Source organism: Anolis sagrei, chromosome 3 (assembly GCF_037176765.1).
Source record: "Anolis sagrei isolate rAnoSag1 chromosome 3, rAnoSag1.mat, whole genome shotgun sequence".
Taxonomy (NCBI): Eukaryota; Metazoa; Chordata; class Lepidosauria; order Squamata; family Dactyloidae; genus Anolis; species Anolis sagrei.
In genome coordinates, this window is record NC_090023.1 from 226,785,444 (window position 1) to 226,804,125 (window position 18,682).

At 36.0% G+C, this 18,682-nt stretch overlaps 1 protein-coding gene across 4 annotated transcripts in view; it reads right to left on the reverse strand.

The window, feature by feature from the left end:
- The window catches only part of FARP2 (FERM, ARH/RhoGEF and pleckstrin domain protein 2), an 84,951-nt gene that overhangs the window by 29,898 nt on the left and 36,371 nt on the right, over positions 1 to 18,682 (reverse strand). For all 4 annotated transcript variants that reach the window (XM_060767966.2, XM_060767964.2, XM_060767965.2 and 1 more), the window contains exons 10-13: positions 16,618 to 16,781; positions 16,353 to 16,421; positions 14,635 to 14,692; positions 11,737 to 11,989 (exon numbers count right to left, since the gene is read on the reverse strand). In XM_060767966.2, coding sequence (XP_060623949.1) covers positions 11,737 to 11,989; positions 14,635 to 14,692; positions 16,353 to 16,421; positions 16,618 to 16,781 — 544 coding nt within the window. The remainder of the gene's footprint in view (positions 1 to 11,736; positions 11,990 to 14,634; positions 14,693 to 16,352; positions 16,422 to 16,617; positions 16,782 to 18,682) is intronic.

Below are 18,682 nucleotides of genomic sequence, written 5' to 3' on the forward strand. Positions count from 1 at the left end.
CATACTGGTGTTAGAAATGGTTTCTACAAAACAGCAAACCCGTGACATAGAACAAAAGTTTTGAAATATTTGATTCTCTAAAAATTCTATTTTGCATATTGGAGTACAAACTTCTGTCTTAGGCTCTTCCTTTCATTGTTATTCACTCTCGAAACAAAACAGCTCCATCACAGATGAATTTTGAATCTTATTTATGAAGCTGTTTTGCAAAGGATTGTACCACAGATGGCTCCTACGCCGACACAAGCAAACACTCCTAAAGCTACATTGCCACTCCCACTCCAAATTCCATTCTCTGCAGTCTTGAGAAAAAACAGAAACCTTTGTGGTCTTTCAAACATTTAATCTTCATTCTACAATTTATTATTTTTTAAGTTTACACTGAACAATCCAGAAATGTCCACCCAAAGTAACAGTATAGACACGGTAATCAACAGACATTGAATATTTTATGCTTATTTTACAAGAAGAGATTACAAAGCTGGAAGAGAGCCAACTGCAAGTTTTCTGCTGCACTATTGACAGGCATTCAGTGTTGGTCTTTTAACTCAGGGAGCAATGCCTTTGTGAAAGTCACAATTGCAGTAAAGGAAGGGGGAGGTAGTATGAAAAGGGAGTTTTAGTGCAGAGTGACTTACTCAGGAAGCTAAACATTGTTACGCTTAGTCACCTGGAAGAGATTCGAACTACTAGGGACGAAGTTAACTATTAACAGGCCAAGCAACTGGATCCCGTATCAGTTAATGCGGCCCCTGCCCCGCCTTGGACTGCATGATCCACCGGACAAGAATTTGCTGGCATTTGTCCCTTGCAGGGAAAAGTGTTAAATCAGTTTTAACATACAATTTAAATATAAAGAAAAGGAGCAAATAAATGAGTGGCCAATAGTGTCACACTATGTCAGTAATTTGTATTTTCTCAAGTGGTATCTAAACTCTCAAAGCTGGTCACAATGAGTATATATGAAGATGTGACCCACAATAAATACATCATGTTGTATATTGTTGCTCCATTAGTGGGAGGTTCGCAATGGTAAACTCTCTCCATCCAGAAAGTGCACTAATTCTGCCACTAAAAGCTGTAGCACACATTCCATGCTAGCTGCACTGCAGTTTGTAACAAAGGGGTTTTGAAACTTGATGTAAATAAATATTAAAAGTTTGAAGGCATTGGTGTACATTCTCAGAACTAATCAAGTGTTGTCAAATATCTTCTGTTCAAGGGTGCAAGCTGATTGAAGTATTTTGCAGCCTATTCTGACGAAAGCAGAATTAAGTTATTCTTCTGTATTCACGGATTGTGCATTTCTGGATACAACCATGCATGGCTTCAAAATTTTCCCCAGAATAGATAATGTGATGTATTAGCTAGAAATCTCTAAGCCTCTCCATGAAACCTAGCTCAATCATTAACTTGACTACATTTCTTTATGAAACTCACTTTCTCATAGCCTGTAACTGTAAATTAGGGATAATACTAAGTCTACTTACTGTATATTTTGAAGGATGACAAAGGAAAATGTCAACATCTTTGAGACCACACGGGTAAAAAAACTTTCAATATTAACTATTATATTGTTATGTTAATATGCTTAAAAACAGGATTGAAATAGCTTGTAGTCAACACTGTTAGTAACATTTTTAGATATACAATTTTAATTTTACAGAATTAACATTTAGGTAGTAGGGAAATACCTCGATTAAAAGTGTCTGTGGATGTTACTTTGTTAACAGAAAATTTGGTACTAGAAGCAGGAAAACATGGAAAGTATAGGGATAGGTTCACACACTACAAAAGAGAAGTTCAATGTGTTTCAACCAACTTTTATTCAAAAATGACAGAACACACAGACAAAATGAAACTACTGGATCAGATAAACCTTGCACAAGAAAACAAAAAAAAAATCAAAATCTTCTGAGACTACTTCAAATAATTTTCCAAAATGAATCCAGGAGTCATTTTTTCTTTCATTGCTCTTTGTTTTCATGTTGGTAGCCAAATATATAGTTCTACCATTCCTTCTAATGCTGGTGGTAGCTGTTGAGGAGCACTTATCTGCTTTTCCCATTTCTCTGCTTTGCTGTTCATGCATGTTTGGTAAGGGATTCTGGAAGCAGCAGCTGCTGCTTACCTTGGCCTTTGCTGACAGGCGCACACAGCCGTAGTAAGCTTCGGCAAGAGCAGAATCTCATTATTTCCTAGCTGAAGCTTTATTGCACTGTTTACTGCAGACATACTGCACTGCTAAGTGGCACTGAAAGTCTCCAGCCCTCCTTCACCATCATCCAATATTGATGCTGCTAAAAAAATTCTTCCAGTTAGTTAGTGGGCTACTGTAAAAAGACTTTGTAAAATGGAGCTTCTTTGTCAGAGACTTCGTTAATTGACGCACGCCAGTATTACTGAAGTATTTTGTACATTTTACATTTCAGCCAAAGCTTTAACGTCACATTGACTTTCAAACAAAGTGAAATTTCAAAGCACAGGAATATGAGAACACTGCTGCTTAAAACTCTGTATAATGGAAGAGTAGATGTGGAAATTTTAGCTTCCTGAAAAATAATCGAAGGCCTCATTCTCTGGCTGTACAAGTAATAGTTGTAAGTTCTATTCAGTTCTTTACAATAAAGAACTAATTCAGAACTAATTTTAGTTTTAAATATCTTACTACTCTTACAAAAAATGTGGAATTATAACCACAATTGTTTGGTTTTCTCAACTAAATGCATCTGATGAAGTTAAGTCCACAAAACCTTTTGCTAGGAAAGCCCTTTTCTCATATTTCATTTGCATCTGTGTGATATATGTTCATATCATAGTAAAAAACTTAAGGAAAACATATGATGTATGCAAAAATGCTATGGGAAATACTTTACTTACCTGAAATAGTCGTTTCTTAAGAACTGGTTCTGTGCAACAAACATTCACAGAACACAGCCATGCAGTATCATTCCGCATCTTGGTAATAAAAGCTTGCACAACAGCTCTCAAAGAACAGGCTTAAGATTGTGTTTAGGTGAAATGCCATTTTTAACATGGAACTTAGTGTTAGAAAGAGAACCTATGATATTTCATTTCATTTCCCAGACCAAGACTTCTTATTTCAGTTTGTGAGGTTATAAATAAAGTTGCCTAGAAATTTGAAAAGTTCTTGATAATATGACTGAACGTGAAATCAGCTGTGCTACAGCGACTTCTGTTTCTCCTTAAAGAATTCAACGCCTGGAGTATCACACCTTCAGACAGTACTATTAAGTGCTATTTATAGCAAAGAGCTTGTACCGTGGTGTCAATATGTTCTTTATTAGACAGAAGACATTTTAAGAATATAGTATTATATAAGTAGGGTAATTATACTTTTGAATCACAAAACAGTAGCCAGATTTGGTTAGGTGATGATGCCAGTGAAATAAAGCTAATTTAGGCTAAGGAACTGAATTAAATAAATAGAATTAGTTTATTTGCCTTTTTGTTCCCATGGAGAGATCCCCTTAGAGATCTGCCTCAGATGCAAAAGCAAACCAAGAGGCTTGGTACTGTATGAGCCCTGCTTTGATCTCAGAAGTTTACCACTAAGAAAGTGGGTGCCAAGCATATAGTTTGCTATGCAAATTGAATCAGCATTTTAAAAGTATGAAAGACAAAACAAGCAACTTTAAATAAGAGAAATCACAAAAATTATGAATCTTATTTATGAAGATGTTTTCCTTCATAAATAAGACTGGATCTTCAGAAACCTTTACTGGTGCAATCTGGGTAGGCTATTTAGAATTGCGGGAATCTACCAGCTAAATGAAATACTGATTACTTTCAGAGATCTATCTGCACTAATGACGGACTGACATCATGCATCAAACATGTAGCTATCACACTGTAGAGACAGCTTTAAACTCCTCACCCAACCCTTCAAACCCATCATAAAACCAGTCAGCCATCCTGAGTGATGGAGATCTGTTTTGCTGCTGAGTGGGGTACTTCAGGATGATTTTACCAGCCCCATCCATCAGTGAGCAATGCTGGGAGGAACACCAGCAGAGAACCCTGTGGAGATACCTGTTGCAACGTTGTGCTGACTAGTGGAAGAAGGTAGAGTATGGGCCCTTACAGACAGGCCCTATATCCCAGGATCTGCTCCCAGGTTTTGTGTTTTAAACTGGATTATATGAGTCCGCATTGCCAGATAATCTGGGATGAACAGAAAACCTGGGATCAGATCCTGGGATACAGAGCCTGTCTAGAAGGGCCCCATGTCATCCTTAAGTGCCCCATTCAGTTCTCCATTGCTTCAGAAGCTGAACCACTTTTAAGGTGGGTTTGAAGGCCATTTGCAGTTGTGGCAGGATTGTCAGAAACACAAATGAGATATGAAACAGATATGATGTCCTAGGTCTCACCTAAGGCATCACAAGACTGATTAACGAAATGCCAGTCAAGGCAACCATATTTCTGTAAGTATACATGCACACATTATCACAAAATAAAATGGCTTAAGAAAAAAAAATCTGCATCATATTCAATGGCAGGCTGATTGAAATTGCTTCTATTTTTCTAAACATCACCCCCAAACTGGAAAAGGGCCACCTTAAAAAAAAACAGAATTGCAAACAAGAAAAAAGCTAAAAGCATATAGTTATTCATAATGAATACTTCCTCATTTTATTGTATAAACAATTTCAAAATTATTAGTACAAATTCACAGATATATCATTAAGGTAATTTGAACAGAAAGGGTATAAAAATGAACAGATGAAGCATGAAAATGATAGAATGGTGTATTTAGTAAATCCAGTCCAAGAAATGTACTTCTCACATGAATACATATGCACTAAATTACTAATTAAGTAGCTGATAATATCAACGCACAAAATATTGGCACATAAAATTTTAATATAAATGTGTAATATGTTCTGAAGGTAATCCTTCACAATTTACTACCAATAAAAACAATTTTAATTTTCCTATGTGCTGCACAGTCAGAACATATGACCTAACTCTGAATATGGCACTTTTGGAAGTTGTGTTTACTTTATCCATATTCATTTTAATAATTGATGGATTATTGTAGATCTGACACCTAAGATTGACTTTGTGATAAAACAGATGAGCTCTTCAACATTTTTCAAAAAAAAATAAAATAAAAACCAAAAACATGAAGAACTCTAAAAAAGATCACAATATGAATTTGTACACCAAAATTCTATATCCTAAATTTACTGGGAAAGAGATTTAGTATTAAAAAAACAAATAACCAAACTGGGAATCACTATTAAGAATTTTTGCAAAATGACAATGGGAATGAATTACCAACAGGTTTTAGTTAATGTCCTCCTAGAAAGTAAAGCCATATGGTAAACATATGTACCATCTCTCTTAAACAGTCATCACTCCACATTTGTGGTTTTGACTTTTTTGTGGATTGGATCGGATTGTTCACAGATTTGATTATAATCTACCTAGGAATCTCTGGTGTTTCCAGTGTAACTCAATGGTCAATGTCTCTCAGTTATGCTGAAAGGCCTAGATCCAACCCATGTAACCCATGCAAACGCCCTTCAGGTGTTTTTGGATTTCAGCTCCCAGAAGTCCTGACCATTGGACAAGCTGGCTTGGGCTTCTGGGAGTTTGTGTCCCAAACGCCTGGAGAGCAACAGATTGTGCAGGCCTGAGTTAGACAATTCTAATGAGAGCACTTCTCTAGTAATCTTTAGGTCCACACTGAGATTCTGTGGTTATTTTCCAATGGAAGTTGACCATGGAATCATGCTGGAACCTGTGGTCCTCCAAGTGTTTTGGGCTTCAACTCCTAGAAATCCCAGCCACCTTACCATCTATTAGGAATTGTGGAAGTTGGAGTCCAAAACACCTGGAGGATCAAAGGCTTGGAACCACTGCTCTAGACATTCCTAAAGAGGAATTATCACAGGTAAAAAAGTCAGCAATTGCTTTATTCATGGTTTTTCATTTTCACAAATGTTTTTTGCCCCTAACCCCAATGAATGAGGAGGGATGACTGGACTTGATGGGAAGGCTAATTATTGTTTTAAAATCTAAAAACAGTCTAAAAATCAACTTGATGGCAAAGTAAGTACCCTGTCCAAAATAATTAATTTTAGTGGTTAATACAAATACTGAGATTATTGCAATAACAATTAATTCTACAAACAGTTCATTGCTATGTTATCAGTTCTGATGATTCTTAACTGTTTACTCCAGAACACCCTAAGTTCTCCAACCAGCTCTTTGCATGCTTTTAAATGGGCCAGAATAAATATGTTTAAATACAAGATGAGTACAGCCATAAAATATTGTTCAGAATATATCTGATTAAATTCTGGAGTATTTAATATTACCTTCCTAGGTACCATAAAGTGCAGTTGAATGCTTTAACATTGTACAATGGAGAAAAACAAATTTCTATACCTATTGCTGTAACTATAAAATAGCTTGATTTAACATACAGATTATTTATCTCCCTTGGCTACCACATGTCTCTTCATGTCTGAGGAATACTCACTATTAATTTTCCATCTGTCTGTTTACTGACCCTGAGGCAAACAGAAATTCTTACAAAAACCAAGACTGCATTTTTATAAAATTGAAAATAAGCAAATTAAGTTCTAGGATTTAAAAAAAAACTTAGCAGAATTAACAAGGATATTACCAGATGCTATTGGGATGAACAGACCTCACTTCAGTAGACTTAAACAGCTACTGGAGTATAAATTTCATAGAAATTACTCTGAGAAGCAAGCTTCCCCAGTTATCCATTTGGAATAGAATAAGGCAGCACCCTTTTATATAACTGTGCACATTGAAGGCATTCATGAGATCTGCCTGAGAAAGATATTGAATCTCTGGTTTTTTTCCACCATCACCCTACTTACATTCTTTATTCTTTAAAATAAACATTAACAAATGGAAACAAACAAGTTGATCTAACATGTTGCTTTTAAGTTCTGCATTTCAATCTCTGTTTGGACCAAAATGATCTTGCTAACATAGTTCCATTGCTTTTGAGGTCAGGCAGAAGCTTGGTAACATCTTGTGAAAATAGGTTTTAAAAATATTTTACAAAGTACAGTAGAGTCTCGCTTATCCAACATAAATAGGCCAGCAGAATGTTGGATAAGCGAAAACGTTGAATAATAAGAAGGGACTAAGGAAAAGCCTATTATACGTCAAATTACATTATGATTTTACAAATTAAGCACCAAAACATCATGTTTTACAACAAATCAACAGAAAAAGCAGTTCAATAAACAGTAATGGTATGTAGTAATTACTGTATTTACGAATTTAGCACCAAAACATCGCAATGTATTGAAACAGCTGTGGATCTGGTCAGGAGGCAGGCTGCGTTGGATAATACAAATGTTGGATGAACGAAGGTTGGATAAGCGAGACTCTATTGTACTACACACACACACCAAAAAAAATCATACTTCCATAAAGCCTGGAGCTCAGAAGCTAGTTTCTACATTATGACAGGAGTACAGATAATCTGACATGTTGAAAGTAAAAACTTTTACACTGTTATAAAAAGGCACACAATTAAAATGGTCCTGAGAGCGCATTCCACAAATCCCCCATCCAGATGAGGTAGATGACAAAGTTTCAATCTTAGAGGGTTAGCTCTCATTTTGGATCCCTTCAAGCCCTGCTCAACCATCATGAAGGTCACTGAACTTCCTTCTGAAGATAGGATTTTCAACCTAACAAAGGATCAAAAAATTGTTGGGGAAATTGATTCACTAGAGCCTCTTTGCATCAGACCGCGTTGACAAAATAAAGATAAAAATGGACCAGAACATGTCTAATTCTGCAGTAGAAAAAAACTTAAGTTTGATTTTAAAGGGGGGCGGGTCACCATGGAGGATGAAGCAGTTCCAAACTTGATTGCTACTTCTATTCTGTTGAGATCAGTACATTTTTTATTTCTCTCCACTTAAAAATGTTTCTTAAGAATCCTCCTAATTCCTACAAATTGATTCTCTGTGAAGGGTTCAGCTTTAAAATTCTTCTAGAAAATTTATTTCTATTAAAAAGCAATACATTTTAAACTTAAATTGCCATAAAGAAACCTTTGCAAAAAAAGTTTGCAAAGGGCAATATTATTGGGCTAATATGAAAAACGTATCCAAGGACATGCATTTGAGTGGTGCTAATTTTTGCGAAGTTTTTATAGTGGTATTGAACAACACATACAGGAAATACCAATCTTCAAACTGGGGGGGAGGGGGGGTGGCCAGCTCATTTGATCCTACCAATAGAATCAATTACGTTGATAGGAAGCCTTTTAAAAGTAACAGGCAAATAGTTCTCTCATGTCAAGAATTTAGAAGTGAATTCTTCTATACACCCAGCTGATGAGAAGAAATACAACTGCCTTGTGTTGTCCTTTAACAGGCCTATTTATAAGACCTCGTTTTAAGCATTTCTAGTTTGCATCCACAAAGCTGCACATATTTCTGTCAATAAGCAAGCCCTTTCCAAATAATAATTGGCCAAAATAAATAAGAATAAATGACTAGATCCAGTCTAGTAATACAACTTTAAAATATTTTTCTTATAACATACGGCAATTTTATGGTACTACTAATACTAATAAGGAATCCAAGAATTAAAATATTTATTCAGTATGGTCTATGAGAAGCCATGTGTAGAGGACATTCCTGCTCCCCTAAACATAGCTAAGGCTGGTTATACAGAGCCATGGCATTCCCCTCTGAGAAATTACTGGAACGCCAAATATATTTAAAGAAATATCTAAGATTGCACTCTATGATACGTATTATTTAAGGTGCTACTACCTCAAACTAGTGTAATTCTTGCTGATATAATATTTCAAGAATAAGGAGACTTTCAACACAGCTACTATTAAATTCTAGTGGGAAAAATGAAGCACTGTATTCAGAAAACTCAGAAACAAAAAGCCTAGAGATAATCATTCCATTAATCTAAGCAGTACACACATAACATTTATCTAACAAAATTGGTTATGAAGACTATAGTAGTGGTTTTAAAGTGTAATAAGTCCAGAGTGAAGATTATTCCATTTATCATATGATATAAAATAAGCAATATTCTATTTATCTTAAAGGAAATCTGATAAATTCTTATATTGTACCGTTTTCCTTTTATATTGACAAGAATTAAAATCACAAAGTTGAACACACCTAATTAACATTAACGCACAATCCTTTCAGATTTATCTGCAACATCATTCAATTTTTCTTTTTTCTATATAAAAAACTTTCAATTCATGCTTTGCAACACAGAATCCATTCTCATATATTTATCAGGAGACTATATTATCATCACATACAGTCTTCTAGTATCATTTTATTCTTAATCATTTTATGTGCTTCCTTCAGACTACAATTTGTTTATTTAAATTCTTCCTGCAGTCATAATATTCATTTCTTGAAGAAACATATTTTTCAAATCAAAGCCACAGTAATCAGTTCTTCCCATAATTGATTTCCCCTAACTCACACAAACCTATTGTACAGGGTGAGCCAAAAGTCACAATGGTGTAGGGGTGTACGAAACGTCACAGAGTCCATTCTGTTTTCAAGAAGACTCTTCCTGAAATGGAAATGGAGCTCAGGGTTCTAAATTACAAATCCGAATGGCCCTCCTCCTAATCTCCCGGAATCTTCCTGAAAACGGAACAGGGGGGCACCCGAAATTCAAAACGAACACAGAATGGTTTCGCACACCCCTACAATGGTAACTGCAAATTAAAAACAAAAAATAAAGGTGTTAATCAATATTGCAACCCTTTGTGACTTTTGACCCACCATGTATAAATTCTGTAAAGTTATTGGCTTCTTTTCACAGTATTATAGTAAAACAGCTACAAAAAACTACAAAATAAACTAAGTGCCTTTTCTAGATACTGACTGTTCAATTATTGAAGAAATACAATAATGGTTCTACGTTCAGAACTCACAATAATGTCCTACACACAATGGATACCTGTATACAAGCTCTCTAAAACATAATCTCTACTTCTGATGCCTGGAAGCCTGTAGAGTTTTCTTGAACAACACTGGTATATTTCAGAGTCCCTTCTGCTGAATTTCTATCTGTCTTAATTTCAGATGCACCCACTCTACAGGACAACCATCTATATTTCATAGTAGTTCAAATCAACCCACAAGATACAAGTGCTGGCTCTGACAGGCTGCGTTCAAAGCGAGCTGTAGTAAACATCAACTGTGATGTATTCTCCATCACTACAGAAGGCCTATTTTCTGAGAAAATAATATAGTCAGCTTTTCACATTTGCAGTTTTGATTTTTGTGGATTTGATTAGTTATAGATTTAATTAATATGTTCTCTCTAGGAACTTTTAGGTCTTCAAGCACAACTCTATGGTTAGCCTCTAGTAGACATTGACCACAGATCCATACTGGAAGAAGTAAAATAAATAGCAATTTCTTTATTTGCAGTTTTTCACTTTCATGGGGTTCCTGTGCCTCTAACCCCAGCAGATGTGGAATGCTGACTGTAGTACATTATCAGTGTTACAGTAGCTATTTTCTATGTACCATTAACTTTAACATTAAAAAAAATTAAGAAAAATGGGGGAAAATGTGGTACTAAAGAGAAGGTCAGCTATGGTGTGCAAATTTAAAATCCAATCACAGGAATGAATGAGGTCAGAAACAGTAAATATACACATTATTTTTTTAAAAAACCGATTTCAAATGGAATAAATGAGTGTGCCATATCAGCATATATATTAATGATTGGTGTGCGTATTTTCTGTTTTGTCTTCTAGGGTGAGATTTTTCAGATTGTTCTGAAAGTCTAGAGTGAAATTCTCTCCAGTAGCCTGAACAAAAGGATTACTAAAAAAGAGGTTTACATCTAAGGGGGCTACAGTTTCAGAATCCCAAGAATCATCACTGCTACTAGAGTCTTCTGTAGTGGTAGGAGGATAGCTCAGTTGTTCCAACTGGTCAATAATGTCAGTGAATTGAAAAGCTGAGCTTGACTCTGAGCGAACAGAATATGCTGGAAAATTCACCATAGAGCTAGCTTCAGAATGATTAGCAGAGCCGTAAGTATGCAAAAACTGTGTACCATTTAAGGTTAAATTGTTCAGAGAACTACTTTCAGATCGATTGTTAATTAGTGAACTAGTTTCAGAGGGGCTCAGTAGACTTTGCATTCTGCTGGCCTGAGCTTTAACTTCAAATAGTTCTGAGGTATCTGATGGCTGCTCATTTCCATTGAAATCACTATCTTGTTCAAATTCAAACTCATCATCCATGTTCATATCTACCGCTTCTATGGAATATCTATCAGGACTTGACTGGCACGACACAGCATTCTGCTGCAAAATTTCTTTGGTTAAAGCACTTGAGTTTGAGAGACACTTAGATAAATTTGACTCCTGAAAATCTAAATCACTATACAAATAAGAAAATGCCTCGGTTCCTCCACCAAAAAAGGAAATTTCAGTTGGATCATCATCAATGAACTCTTCAGAAACCTGAAGCTGGGAATTAACCAGTTTTAAAGGTGGGGCACCCCTTCCTTGAGGCTCATGTTGTTTGACACTAATAGTCATACCTGTGGTATAATCATCCTCATCATTGCCATTTTTACAAGTAATCTTATTTTCTTTGCCACAGTTTTCTAAAGCTACATCTAAACTACAGCTACTCTCAATACCAGCACAAAAGGGACTGCGGTCTTCTGCAACATTACAAAACCCAACACCTTGGAATGACTGGAGTACTGGTGATCCAGGCTCCTGTATCACTTTCTTCCCAGTTTCTTCTGATGATCCACTATTTCCTTCTGCTGGCAAGCTCCTTGTATGTAACATTCTGGGCTCCAGAAAGTAAGCATTGCTTTCTGTGAAAGTGGGTAAGCTGGCAATGTTTGCAGATAATACATTATCCGAGTGTAAAGAAGAATATGTGCATATGTTAGACCCAGGGGTTCTTAACCCATCTGTAAACGAGAGGCTCTGGGGAGAAAAGAAGAAAGGTTTATATTAGATAACTATTTTAGCAATTGTGTTAACAGGAAGTGATATGTAAGCATGTTCTATGCAAGTAAGTTTGGATATTGGTCTACAAACTATAAATACAGTGTCTTTAAAACATACTTGGTGATAACTGAACCAGAAATTTGACATAGATGCCTCGTGGGACCCAAAAGTGAGAACCTGAAGATTCATTCTTGTCCTTTTTCCAGGAATTAAATACCTATAAATGCTGTTGGTCAGCTGCCCTTGTGGCGATGGTGCAATACAAACATCGTATTACCTTGGATTATCTACAAAAAAGTAAGATCTGGTTTTCCCATTCCAGTTCTAAAATCTATATTTTAAAATGGCAACACCTTAAAGACTATAAAGTAGTTTCAATGTGAAAGACACAAAATGCCATGGCTACATGAGTAGCTTACATATGTATGGTGAAGCAGCACCTAAATCATTATTACAACAAGTACAAAATTTCATTCAGCAAGTTGTGTTTCCATGCACATGGACACATTTACTGCATATACTTGTTCATAAGGTGACCGCCTGTAAAAACCCAAGGCAGGTTTTTGAAAGCAAAGTTATGGATTTTGCTATCGCCTATGGATAATTCAAGGGTCATTCTGCAGAGAGAAGAAAGCACCATCTTGCCTGAGGGGGGCATCCATCTTGCTACCACCACCATTTTCCCATGCAGGCATTTAAAAGAGAAAGAAGTGGTGCGACAGTAGAGAGAATAGAAGGGGTTGGTGCTTCTTTTAGTTCCTCTGGGGCAGCATGGAATGATTCTGGTAAATGTTAATGTACAGTATTTATACTGATCAGTAGATAAACTGACCTAGAATTTTGACTACAATTTTTAGACTTATGCATGTGTATATGCAGTACTTGGTACTGCATTTCTGAAGACAGATAAGAGTCTCAAGTTTGAATTAATTATATGATTCCTGACTACAGAGTTGACATAGATACCTCTCACCCTACTTTAGATATTCCTCTAAAACCAACCTTCTCTAAATTGGAGTCTTCCAAATATAATGGACTACAGCACCTGTCATTCCCAATCATCATATGTTTTAACTGTCAGGAGTTACAGTGCAAAAAAGACTTTGTCTAAAGTGAAAAATGTGCATTGGGTTGGCTTCTGGAACCAATGTAAGAGGGCTGGATGGTGCCATGGAAAAATCCCTTTTCCAATGCACTGCTCCCTGATGTTTTGCTTTGCTTCTCTCCTGCCTCTCTTGATAATGGAAGATGTAGGGAAGTTGTTGTAGACTCTGACAGGACCCAAGGAAGTGGCTCATGGAGGAATAGTCCCAAGCCTAACTAGGACAATCCAGATCAGAATAATGCACTGCAGAAAAAAGCCAGTGCATAATATAGTAAGATCCTGGAGGAACAGCCCCTCCAGACACTTAGCTGATGTAGGCAGAGACACAGTGTCTACTTTCTGCAGGGAAAAATGCAAATAGGAAGGGGCCAGAATATAGAACACCCCTGATATCCAGCCATCTGGAGCAGTTTCAGAAAGTAATCTGGCCTATAAAATACTATCTTATTTCCCTATCCTGGACTAAACTAACTTTCTCCAATAGTTTCCATAGCTAATAGTGAAGCATTTCAAGAAAATTTGGACTACAGTATTTTCACTCTTTTACTTTTCAAGTTTGTGAGGCAGAAAATATTTAGATTTATACTAGGTAAATCTGGGCACAGCAAATGATATACAATGATAAATTACTATTAAGATGAAAGATAATAAATGATCAGTCTAACAGTTGCCTCCACACAATTTGAATGCCATAGTGACTTGTATCTGCTAAAACAGAAAAACAAACAATTCTAACACAAAGTGAGAGAGAATCATTCTGTTGTCACACACCTACATTCCTCATTTAAGCAACAAAATATTAAACTGGAGATACCCAGGCAGTTTGGACAACTTAGTTATTGGCTGTAGGGGACTTTTAATGCCTGATCCATTTTTATTCATACAATCATTTATTTTGACATATCTCTGATTGAGCTATATGAAGAATTAAATAATATTATTGGGAAACAAATATGTTTATCAGATGATAAGAGGTAAATGACAGGGTTGTTGTAGGTTTTTTGGGCTGTATGGCCATGCTCTAGAAGCATTCTCTCCTGATGTTTCGCTTGCATCTATGGCAGGCATCCTCAGAGGTTGTGAGATCTGTTTGAAACAACGGTTGAATGAAAAATAATGCCTCCATCTTTGTAACTCCTCAACAGATGGCAGTACTAGTATGTGGCAGGTACTGGCTTGTTCACTAGACTCTCCTCTACAGTTCTATTTTGGGGGGAAGCCTTAGCATTGCAATTAATTTCATATAAGTGTTTTATATTCAGTTTGTCACATGGCACAGACATCTGTCACTGAAAAGGTAGGAAAAAGAGATATAACATTTTATTTCTCATGTTCCCAAAGCAACCTTTGGGCACAAAGAATAAAACTGTGAGTTCAGTAATACTGCTATCCAAAATGGGAAATACTGATTTAAAAATGATATATTATTAAAAATGCAAAAACTGTCTCCAGATAAGTTGACCTTCCATTCATTTTCTTATCATCATACTTAAAACAGCATCATTTCAAGACTAACTTGTTTGGGTGCATCAGGATTCAAGGTATGAGCAGACATTCTGGTTTTGCTGTGCCTCCTGTGAACAAAGAATATGGTGTAACTAACTACTGAGAAATAATCTAAATATATAACGGGCTAAGCTTTCTTCAACTATTTTCACAGGCTGTTGTAAGTTCAAATTAATAAGTGGTATAAAATTGGTAATAGTAAATGTATCTCAGAACTGTATCAAAAATGATGTCACATATTAGAAGCAATTTTTGATTTTATGTCTAAATTGTAGATAAAAGAGTAATGTTTCTCAACATATATTTTCATACAGACACTGGCACACTATTCTTGTTATGTGCTTTTAAGTCATTTTCATAATGCAAACCTATCATGGTTTTGTTTGTTTTTTTACAAAATTTATTCAGAGGTTTTTCATGGCACATGAGAAAGTGTGACTCACCCAAGGTCACCCAGTGGGTTTCCATGGCCAAGCAGGGATTTGAACCCTGTCTCCAAAGAAATAGTTAAATTCTCAACCAGTATACCATGCTGGCTACACTTATAAAATATATTTGTCAGTTACTCCCCCCCCCCCCATCCACAATAGGTAGAGGCAATAAACAAACCAAAACTATGAAATATGTAATGAGTAAAATCAGAGCAAACAACAACTAAAACATTCAAAAAGTGGGTTACAACTGTTTGAAAGCCTAAACAAATGTATATACATGTCTAAAGCTACACAGATGGGGACAGTCTGACTTCTTTAGGGAGTTTCATAACAGAATATAGCTGCAAAAATGTCTCTCCCATGTCCCTATCCACCCAAAATAGTCTCTTAGGTTATTGCTATTAATTATCACCAAGTCAGCTTCAATTTATGGTGACCCTATAAACGTGAGACCTACAACTCACCCTATCATCTTGTAGATTCAGGCCATGCTTCTTTGATTGAGTCTATCCACCTATAATGTGATTGTCCTCTATTTCCTACTACTTTTTACCTTAAGTATATGCAGGCAAAGTGTGGTCATAGAACCGGAAATAGCCCCTGAAGGAGGTTTTGCAGTCCTTGAGCCTTCCAGCTCCTAGAACTGTGTTTTTCTGAATCTAAATGGGATGGATTTTCTTTCGTGAAGACATAATTCACCCTTCAAATGGGTTGCAGGCGCTCTCTGGACTGTTTAAATAAAAGATAATGTCCATTTTCAAAACCACTTCCATTCTGGGGCTAGTTTTAGGAATCCATGTGACCACTGAAAGATCCAAGGAGCAGAAAATTTGACCCCGGAGCCACCACAATTACCTAGCCCTGCTCTAAAATTATCCCCTGTGGGTAGGTTATTCAGCAGGGATATTCTTTCCAGTACTGTAGCCTCAAACTTATGAGATGATTCCATGGCTATTCATTACTCTCCCTTTGTGAAGAGGAAATACAGAAGAAGACCAGTATTAGATGCTTTCAACTGACATTCATTGCAATAAAAGTGGTGTTCAAAACAACCCCTTTTTTATTTTTTCTGTTGATCTAAATAACTTGGGGCTTTAAGATGCACAAAATCGTTTGGCAGCAAATTATAGCTCCTTCCAGTCCAATCCAATACAATTTCCAGCATTAATAATCAATTTGAAGTTCAAATAAACCAGAAACAATTTAACAGTTTAAGCTTAGGAATAGATTTAAAAGCACAGGATGACCTATAAAGGAACAATAAAAGTTCTTCATTCATAAAATAGCTTGTTACCTTTCATATGGAATTTTTTTCAACCCACTCTCTTTAACATAATCCACCAATTGTTTCTGTGTACGCCCACTGAAAAGCCAAGAGAAGAAACAGAAAAAGTGGAACTGTTACCAAAGTTATCTTAATGAGAAATACAATTCTGGGCTCTTAACAAAGATATGTTGCTTTCAAGGAATAAGATCCCGGATCTTTAATTTAAAAGGAATTACTGAGAAGGTTTTTTATTCAATTTTCCTGCAGTAATATGAACATTGTTATTCCATACCTGTATCTGAAAGATGACCCTCTGCTGAAGAAGACTGCTTTTGACTTTGGTTTTGGCTGATCAAATAGTCTGAAGAAAGTGTGATACTCAACACATATTTTCCAGAAGTTCTTGCACTCATCTCTACTCCCTAAAAGAAATTCCAAAGTGTCCTGATATGGACCCTAGAATTGAAATACAATGAAGCTCAAATATGCTACAGCCACTCATGTAAAAACAACACACTTCATGAAAATGTCCTCTAAAACACCCCATAGATCACAACCAAAAAATACAGTATTTCAGAAATACTTGAGCAATTCTTCCTCTCATTTCTTTTTATTACAAGTTAGAAAGATTGGCATACAGGTTGAACATTCCTTATCCAGAATTCCAAAATCCAAAACACTCAAAAATCCAAAAACACTCACATGGGTTGCTGACATGGGTGGCTGACTTAGTGACACCTTTGCTGTAAGATGGTACAAACTTTGGCTCGTGCAAACATTATTTCAAATTTTGCAAATAAAATTACCTTCAGTCAATGTGTATAAAGTATATATGGAACATAAATGAATTTCATGTTTAAGACTTGGGTTCATCTCCAAGACTTCTCATTATGTACGCATATGCATATACAGATATTGCAAAATCCAAAAACACTTCTGGTCCCAAGCATTTGGAAAAGTGATGCTCAACTTGTAGGTAGTCTGGAATACCATATACAAAGTGTTACTGAAAAAAATTAACCCATAATTAAAAAGGACAAAATTATTGACCAGCATGTAAGCTTAACAGCAGCAAAAGTGCTGTTAAGAACCTATTTTGTTGGTTTGAGATCATTCTGACCAAATGTTTGGATAAAACAAAGTACAGAAAAAGTGGGAAAAATGATTGAGCAACTAGAGTTACTCCACTATGATGAACAATGTACAATGATTGGTTCTATTTATCTAAAAAAAAAAAAAGCCAAGCAAGGAAAGATACAACAAAGCTGTGTAGAATTATGCATGCTGTAGTTAAAGCTGATAAGATTCTTTCTTCTCTGAGAGTACTAAAACCCAGTATCATGTGCAAAGATAAATGATGGGTGTCTGAAGAGTGCTAAAAGTAAGCACTTCTTCATATATAACACAATTAAATTGAAGAATTCATTGTCCAAGAGATAGTGATGTGTTCCAGTTTGGAGAAGTTTGAAGGGGATTAGTTAAGTCAATGGAGGAAGGGCTATCAATGGCTTCTAATCAATACAGCTACATATCACTTCCTGCATCAATGGCAGTATACCTCACTGTTGGGAAATGTGGCAGGGGGTGAAGTTGCACTCCTTCTCTTCCAGTGGTGGTGTGTAACCAACTGATTGGCCACCGTGTGAACAGAAAGTTGCACTAGATAAGACTTTCAACTTAGTCTGATTGCACTTGTGTTTTTATGCTTAATTTGCACTAAACCACTTTGAAATGCATTGTTTTACAAACCTCAGTAAAAAAATTCTTACACCAGATAGTCTTGGTAATTTAAGAAAACTGTTATATGGGTTGGTCTCTTAGTACAATATTTGTTCAATCATTTCAGGAATAAGTTTGTTGAATGAATGAAAAGCATGAAATGTTTGACATAGTGTAAATTCACATATGAAGGGGGCAAGCACAGTTTGGAATGGCATGAGTGAGGATGACAGAGGCAGATAGGGACCGAGGATTGGAAAGGACAGTTAGAAAAACAAAATCTGTGGACAACAATTCTATAAAAAGTGATACGATTAATACTGATTACAGGCAGTTCCTAAGTTACAAACAAGATAGGTTCTATAGGTTTGTTCTTAAGTTGAATTTGTATGTAAGCTGGAACAGACCAATTTTTAAGTGTAACTCCAGCTAAACACGCGCGCGCGCATGCAAAAACTTTGGGTAGCATAGGGAAGGGTTAACATCCTTGTGTTTGTTTTGCTGAATATATACATATATACATATGTAGTTGTTTACTTAAAATATAACTGGCCAATCAAATATTTTTGTGCTGGGTGATAATGAGTAATCATGTCTTAAGTATGTAACCTCTGGAGGCAGAATAATATAAACTTAGT